The 9,009-nt window shown below is 27.6% G+C and overlaps 1 protein-coding gene across 1 annotated transcript; it reads left to right on the forward strand.

Moving 5' to 3' along the window:
• Positions 1–444: 444 nt before the first annotated feature.
• LOC149200599 (uncharacterized) lies at positions 445–1,281 on the forward strand. The gene has a single exon (XM_089399602.1). The coding sequence runs from the start codon at positions 445–447 to the stop codon at positions 1,168–1,170; it is 726 nt and encodes a 241-aa protein (XP_089255728.1). The 3' UTR covers positions 1,171–1,281.
• The last annotated feature ends 7,728 nt before the right edge of the window (positions 1,282–9,009 follow it).

A 9,009-nucleotide genomic window follows, 5' to 3' on the forward strand; every position in this document is an offset into this window, starting at 1 on the left:
TATATTTGCCAATGTTAATTATACATACTCATGATACAACTAACTCTTTTTCTTAAACCATGGAAGGGGAAAAAAAATCTAAATAATTTTGGTATTCTTTGACCTCCATTTATTACAAGTAGAATCAATCAATGATGTTAACATATACCAACCTCTCACTTGATACCGCTGTTTATTAGCGATATAGCACGAGCGTTGAAACCTGCTCTTCGCCGAATTTATATAAATAAGCCGATGCAGTCATAATTGTGGCCCAGCGATCCCAATATCGTCCACCTTCGCATTTACTGAGAGAGAAAATATGTCTGTCATTAATTGAGATTGCGCCTCCTGCATGGTGGAGCCGAATCCATAATTCTGGCCCAGCGATCCCAATATCGTCGACCTTCCGCATTTAGTGAGAAAGAAAATAGGTCTGTCATTAATTGAGAGTGCGCCTCCTTCATGGCGGAGCCGAATTCAAATCGAACAGCCAGAGATGATGAAAAGCAGGGAGAGGGAGAGGGAAAGGTAGGGGAGGAAGTATTGTTTAACGCTAACCGCCATGAGCATGAGCTCTTGCTGTTTGAGGGTCTTCCGGCTTACACATGCAGCGGATGCAAAGAATACGGAGCCAACAGGGGTTACAAGTGTAAGATTTCTTCTGGTTCTTGTATGAATTTCACTCTGCACGAGGTCTGCGCCGCCCTCCTTGACGACATCCAACACCCGTTTCGCAGCGACGTGATCATCAAGTTTCGTTCCAAGACGTTTCTGAGGCATCACTGCAGTGCCTGCTGCGAGGTGATTAAAGGTTTTGTGTTCGAAACTGAAAGGCATAACAGAAGGTTCCATCCCTTGTGTATGGCGCTTCCTAAAATACTCGACTACGGTGAGCACGCAAATCACAAACTCAAAATTGTGACGGGTGATTTAAAGCGGAAAGCATACACTTGCAGCGCCTGCGATGGTTACATCCGTTGCGGTGGTTGGAGATATCGGTGCGAGGATGTGGCGTGTAAGGTTTACGTGGATCCGAGCTGCGCTAAAAATGATATTTTTGGACTCTCAGAGCATGGTATTCATCGAGTTGCATCCGTGGGTCCCACCACAGCCCCATCTGGCGGTAAAAGAGCTGGTTTGGTTGAGTCAATCATCAGTGGAGCAGTAAGTGGGCTCTTCGGCTCATGAAGTAGTAATATTTTGGAAATATTTTTAAATTTACAATAAATATAAATATAGATTTATTTTAGACTTAGGACATGAATATCTATATGTAAGTTTTTGTTTGTTACTTAAGCTTCAGGACCAGAGTATCTATTTGTAAGTCTGAAGTCATCTTTATATTGATCGTCTTTAGTCCAATTCTCCTCTATATTTTTTTTGGTGAACATAAAGTCACTGATTTAATTATCATCGATACCCTAAGAGTTAATTCAATTTTTTATTCCTCTATATTTTTTTTGGTGAACATAAAGTCACTGATTTAATTATCATCGATACCCTAAGAGTTAATTCAATTTTTTATTCAATTAATATAAAAAAATCGAACAATCATTATATTATAATTTTTTTAGAGTTTGTTTTTATTTTAGTTATATTAATTTTTTATTTTAAATTACTTAAAATATAAAGATTTATTTGTTATAGGTTGAATGGCATAGTGAATATTATCTTTATAAAACTATGTATTTTTTTAATTTTAAATGTGAATTTATTATAATTTTTTTAGAATTTGTTTTTATTTTAGTTATATTAATTTTTTATTTTAAATTACTTAAAATATAAAGATTTATTGGTTATAGATTGAATGGCTTAGTGAATCTTTTACTATTTAATTATCTTTATAAAACTATATATTTTTTTAATTTTAAATGTGAATTTAAAACTTGAAGTAATTTTAAATGATTTTGTTTGAATTTTTTCTAATGTTTATTGTTTACTTTACATTACTTTTATAGTATAATTTTATTTAGGTGTTTGAGTATTTTTATTTATAAAGTGAAGCAAGTTTAAGAAATTTAGTTTCAAGCTAGTGCATCTACATAAATTAAATGTATGATAAATATTAAAATAAAACTACTTTACTATTTACTATGCAACTCACACTACTGAAATAATAAAAAATCATAAAAAATAACTAAATTATATTTTTAAGTCCAAATTAACTTAGCTCAACATTGTGACTTCAACTTTCTTAACTAATTATATTTTTTTTAAATGTGAATCTAAAACTTGAAGTAATTTTAGATGATTTTGTTTGTTTTTTTCTTTAATGTTCATTGCCTATACTATATGTTTTTTGATAGTATAATTTTTTTGTAAATCTAGATGTTTGAGTATTTTAATTTATATGGTGAAGTAATTTTAGGAAATTTAGTTTCAAACTAGTGCATTTACATAAATTAAATATATGATAAATGTACATAAACATTTAAAAAAAAAACTATTATACTATGCAACTTACACTACTAAAATAATAAAAAATAATTAAATTTTATTTTTAAGTCTATATTAACTTAGCTCAACATTGTGGCTTCAACTTCCTTGGCGAATTATGCCTTAAATAGTTCTTTTTTTGCAAATTTTGGTCTGGGTTTCTCTAGTTGCGAAGATATTAAAGAACTCAAAAGATCACAAAAAATCAAACTCTCTTAAGGAAAGAGATTTATTAGATATATATCAAAAGTTGCTCACAAACAAATTCAACATAATCACTCAATCAAGGGAAGATACAAACAAATGAATTGGCATTCAAAGAACAAACTCAACATAATCACTCAATCAAGGAAACATACAATAAATGAATTGGCACTCAAAGAACAAATTCAACATAATCAATCAATCAAGGAAACGTACAAACAAATGAATTGGCATTCAAACAATCGGTTCCAATTTGAAACTAGCTCAGCTCCTGTCTTTCATGGCACCGATATGTTTTAGTGGGGCAAGGGCATGTGTCGTTGTTGTAAGAGCTGCATTTAGGAATTTTATAGCACAAAGATTCAAAGCAGTATAAAAAATAAGCAAATATATGCTCTTTACTTGTATGGATGCAAGTTTCCATGGCATACACCATCATAAGACTAGCCACATTGCCAATCGATGAGGTATTGTTGGAATATGTGAGGATGAGGTTATAGCATCATTGGGTAGAGAAATAAGCATACAATGTTAGTGTTAGAGTACTCAACATTGGAATGGCCATTTACAAAATTAGTCTTTTTTCATTTTAAAATTATTTGTTCAGAACCGACACAGAAGAAAATAAAAATGCACACCACGAGGGTTGTTAAGTCCCATAAAATTGCTCTATGCCAATCAGAAAATGAGAAATACATTTTTCAAACTCTATAAAATTGTTTTAATAATTTAACAAAAGACATAACAAAAAAAATTAATCGGGGTTAGACAAAGAGGCTAAAACTACCCCTTGCGAAGGAAGGGACTAATACTATTTCTAGTAATAATTAATCTATTAATCCATTTTCTTACATATATCGAAATTGCTTATCTTAGTTCAGATATCCACAATTGTTTATCTCAGTTCTGATATCCACACTTGTTTATCTCATTGTTAAACCTATTGTAACCCTACACATCTTCTCTTCTTTTAGGGATCTTCAAAAGAAATGAATTTTGTGGCACCTCATTCTCCTTTGGCCATATTAACTTAGCTGCACATTGCGGTTTCAACCTCCTTAGCGAATTATGCCACACAAATTTTGGTATGGGTTTCTCTACTGGGGGAGATATTGAAAATCACGAAAAATACAAACTCTCTTAAGGAAAGAGATTTCTTAGATATAATATATCAAAATTTTCTCACGAAAATATTCAACATAATCACTCAATCAAGGAAATATTCAAACAAATGAATTGGCATTCAAACAACTGATTCCAATTTGATGCAATCAACAACTCAACTTGCAACCCCTAGGAGGATACTAAAATTAGAAATTAGGAGCCCAAAATCTGATATTGACACCTCTGATTATGGAATTAGCACTCCTAAATCTATCAAACCTCCACAAAGTCCTAAGTTTGTAGAGGCAAAATCGAAAATGAAAACCATAATGCTAATAAAACAAATCTAGAATTTCAAATCATGAGAATTACAACCCTCCATGATAACGCCTACTACATGGAAACTAGCTCCAGGAATATTGAGTTGACTGAGGATCATAATCAGCCAAAAGTCCTGACAAAAAAAAATAAAATTTATCTCAGAGCTAAGAATGATAGCTCACCCATTGGTCTGTGCGACGATCCCCATTACAAGTTCTACACTAGGGTCGATTTTGAGTGTGATGCAAACCCTTAGTGGGATGAGAATCTCATGATCCCCATTACAAATAAATCCTTGTTGATTAATGCAGAAGAAATTAACTCCCTCATTGATTATTTTCCCCATCAGATAGAATTGGCTATAAAGATTCAAGAGTAGATCGTTCACTGTGAGGTATAGAATTTGGGGTCATATTTGAAGTTGATATTTACTCTGGATTCCCTCATAAATATCCTAGATCTAGAAGAGAAAGCAGAGAAATGTGTAAATATATCTATGGAGGATAGTTGCTCAATGGCTACAATAGCACTATCACCAAATAGTCCATGTAGCTGCAAGAGTTGTAGGAAGCACTAGACGATATTTCTAAAAGCATTAGATGTAGTTACATACATCACATGCCTCATGTGGTTGGTTCTATACTTCATGCAATAGATTCTATGAACCTATGGCTACAACATAGAAAGTCCAACTTGCACAACTTCCAATGGACAATGCTTCAATATTGTTTCTCACATGTCACACCACCTCTAACAAAACAAGAAAAACAAAGACAACATAGAAAAATAAAATAACTATGTAACTAAGAAATTTTATTAATTAGAGCACATACATATACCACGTAATAGAGTATCGTTTTATGACAATGGTATCAACCTAGAAGATACTGATGATATAACTATAAATTAATGCTACAAACTAACAACATTAACTTAATTAATATAAAAGAATGGATTGACACAATGCATTCCTACCATTAACTTTAACATCTTATTATTCCTAATTTTATAGATGCATTTTTAAACAATAATTCTTTAAATTTTATAGTAAAGAGGTAGCTATCTCGCATTCAAATTGTTTTTTACATTATGCAAAGAAATATATTTTATTTAAAACAACATATATTACAAACGTTATGATGTGTAACTTTCTAATTTGTTTAACATTTATATGGCTCCGCATAAAACACATTTTTTTAAAATTGAATAAATAGTGTAGTGAATGCTCGAGAGTGACTATTTCACACTAATTTTATTAGAGAAGAGAATGCTCACGGGTCACTATCTCTTTGTTTCTTCTTTCACTTTATTCAAATTCAAATTGTTTTCTAGGTTATGCCAAGAAATCTATTTGCTTCTTACAAACCACATTTTATTATCCATCTTAATTACATAAACATGCGAAATGAAAATATATATATAGATATATATTTAGAATATCTGTAATATGTTTAATTATTTTATTAATACTTAAGGTTGTAAATTTACATGAAATCTATTATTAAATCACGGAAATTTAAAACTTTTATAAAAATATTCTATTAATTGATTTTAAAATATAATCCAATCTTTTTTTATTTATAATTTTATTTATTTATTTAAGTGTTAAATAATCATGTTTGCACAAAAACAAAAACTAAATTGTAGTTAGTTGAAATAAATTATTAATAGTGTGGAAAAAAGTAGGTTTTAAATCTTACTTTTTTATTTATCCATTTTCTTTTATTATTAATATAATTTATTTTCTAAATTAAATTATATTTATTTAAAATAAACATTATTGATTTTAAAAATTAATCTAAACTAAATTATGTTAATAATAAAAGAAGATGGTATAATTTGAACAATTGCTTAAAATATCTTCAAAATCAAATTTCACACTAATCACAACACTACACAACATAAATATAAACAAAGCTAGAACGGATTTCACCGTGATTATTTAAACTCAGTGCCTACCTTTGCCAAATTAGCTCACATGAAAATTAGTTGTAAGTATGAAGATTAATTGTTATACCTATTAAATTAAATAATTATTATTTATAGAGTGATCGGCCAAATTGCACAACTAGAAAATAGTTATACACCAAGCATTAAGGCGCAACATACCATCGATTCCATTTTTTGGGCCATTAATTCTTCTTTGTTCATAGAAATAAGTGCATTGAGATGTATTTATTTTAGCATTTACATGGAAGGTTTTCATTAAATTGAGATGTATTTATTTTAGCATGTAAATGGAAGGTTTTCATTAATGGTTCAAGTTCAATTGTCTAGAAAACACTATAGAAGATTATTCATTGAAATATTTTAGAATGATTTTTTCCATAGACAAGTCTAATATATATATGAGATGGCTGTATTTTACAGCTTGGTGATATGAATTTTTGGGAACCTATATTTTTGTAGAAAGTGTGTCAATTGAGGCATTTAGCAATAAAATCTACCAATAAACAATAAATTATATGACAAATAAATCTAAATTAAATAATTAGAAAACAATAAAAAATTAATTTGTTAAATTTTTACTTTGGTTCATTCAAAAAATAAATATTTGGTACTTGACTCAATGAATATAAAGTCAACAACCTACGGGGGCTGCAAATATGGTAGGAAAAATAAGTTAACTTTAATTTCAAAACAATAAAATCTAAATAATTTTGTTAATCTTTAACTTATATTTATTATTATAAGTATTATTATTATAAATATTAATAGAGTCAATGATGTTAACCTATAACAACTAATATATATAAAACTTAGATAGTTTGATATAAATTCAAAACACTTAATTTCAAAAAAAACTCATAATAATGTATACCTGATATTCTTTAACTTAAAATTTTAAAATCTAATTAAAATATTAATTTATAATAAATAAAATCTAATTAAAAAATAAATTATAATAAACAAGAACAAGACTGAAATAAATTTTATAATTTAATTAAAAATAATATTTAATTAAATATGATGAAATTAATTAATATATATATTTTTTTAATAAATAACATTAACCCATATATATTAACTATACTTTTACTATACTTTTACGTATCATTATATTCATTATACAGCTAAACTCTTTTTAAAACGTCGGAAAAAACAGTAAAATACCTCCATTATTATGAGTATAAGTAGAATCAATGATGTTAACATATACCAATCTCTCTGACATAATGTATATTATAATCACTTAATTTTACTAAATATTTCACAGTTACACTATAATTTAATATACAATATATATCATGGGGCTTTGGGGGGTTTTGGGGATGACTTAGTTTTGTCGGGGAGTCCTCTTACTATTTCCTTCGCGTCTCTGTTTTTAAGGTTTGAGTTTAGTCTCGGGCTAAATCATTTTAGTGAATGCCCATTTTATTTTTGTAGTGAATGCTTAATAGTTTTTTTCTCTCGCCATCTCTTTTTTCATCGTATTTAAATTATTTTTTAGATTATGTAAAGAAATATATTTGTTTTTAAAACAACATATATCATAAATTTTTTAATTTATTTAGAATGAATTTATCATTACATAAACCACATTTTATTACCAAATGAAAATAATGTATATGTAAAATTATATTATTTGTAAAATAAATATAATGTATATATAAAATTATATTATTTGTAAATGATCAATTATTTTATTAATGCTTAAGATTGTAAATTTACTTGAAATTTACTCTTAATCATATTTACTATATTTGTAAGTATTATATATCTATTTGTAATAAATATTTAATTATAAAAATATAAATCTTTTATGACAATATTCCATTTCGTTTATTTCAAAATATAATTAAAAAACAATTTTTTATTTTTATTTTAAGTGTTAAATAATAATGTTAAACACAAAAGTTAAATCCTAGTGATTTAAAATAACTTATTAATAGCGTGTAAAGAGATAGGCTTTAAATCCTACCTTTTCATTAATCCATTTTTATATATAAAGAAAAATGAAACCTATTAAAAAAAAACTCTATTTTCATTTAGAAAATAAAACAAATATGAAAAGACTTGATAAATGGAATAAGACATTTAATCATCTATTAATTTATTATTATTATTATTATTACTATTATTTATAAAGGAAAATAAAACTTCACAAAAAAAATCTACTTTGCTTTAGAAAATAAATTAAATATAATAAAATATCATAAATCAGTTAAGAAATCTTATATATATATATATATATATATATATATATATATGACATATATTCTAGTTATGTCCAAAAATAACACCCAAATAAGAGGGGAATAGGAGGGACTTAACATTTAGGAGCCTTAAAAATGTACCTAATCACCGGCTATCCAAGAACTTATGAACAAGGTTTCTAATAATAATTAATTAAAGATGAAAAAATCTATTTTCTTCTATAAAATAAATCAAATATAACACCCTAATAGGAAGGGGAATTGAACCGATAACTTGATGTCTAAGAGTGTCTTAAAAGTGTACCCAGTCTTACCCACGAACTTATGGACAATGTTTCTAATAATAATTAATCCAAAATGAACAAAACTATTTTCTTCTATAAAATAAATTAAATATGAAAAGTCTCCATAAATTAAATAACATTTCTAACAAATGCTACATAGTAGCTAGTCCCTGTCACTTAGCTTAAATATAACTAATACATAATACACTTAATACATGAAAAGCATTGTAATACAAGTTACTTCTGAGTACAATTTTGATTTAATAATACTTCAAAAACATCATCCACAATTTTATGAAATAGAAAAGTTTTTGAGAAATTTATTAATTATTAAAGTTTTTGATTAAAAAATATAGCAACAATTCGGTGTCTCATCACCATTAGATTTCTTTTAATTCATAAATCTGCTTTTAACCTCTCTAGAAAACAACGTGACAAAGTTTAAATCATGAAAATCATAATAATACTACGAAATTTCTAACATCAATAGGAAATAGGAAAATGCGAAAAAGGTTTGAATT

This window comes from Pinus tabuliformis, chromosome 2_1 (assembly GCF_031772625.1).
Source record: "Pinus tabuliformis cultivar Carrire ecotype Pingquan chromosome 2_1, CPIR1, whole genome shotgun sequence".
Taxonomy (NCBI): domain Eukaryota; kingdom Viridiplantae; phylum Streptophyta; class Pinopsida; order Pinales; family Pinaceae; genus Pinus; species Pinus tabuliformis.

What these genes read in the sequence shown, in the direction of transcription:
- LOC149200599 (XM_089399602.1), top strand. Translation starts at nt 445, where the DNA reads ATGGCGGAGCCGAATTCAAATCGAACAGCCAGAGATGATGAAAAGCAG.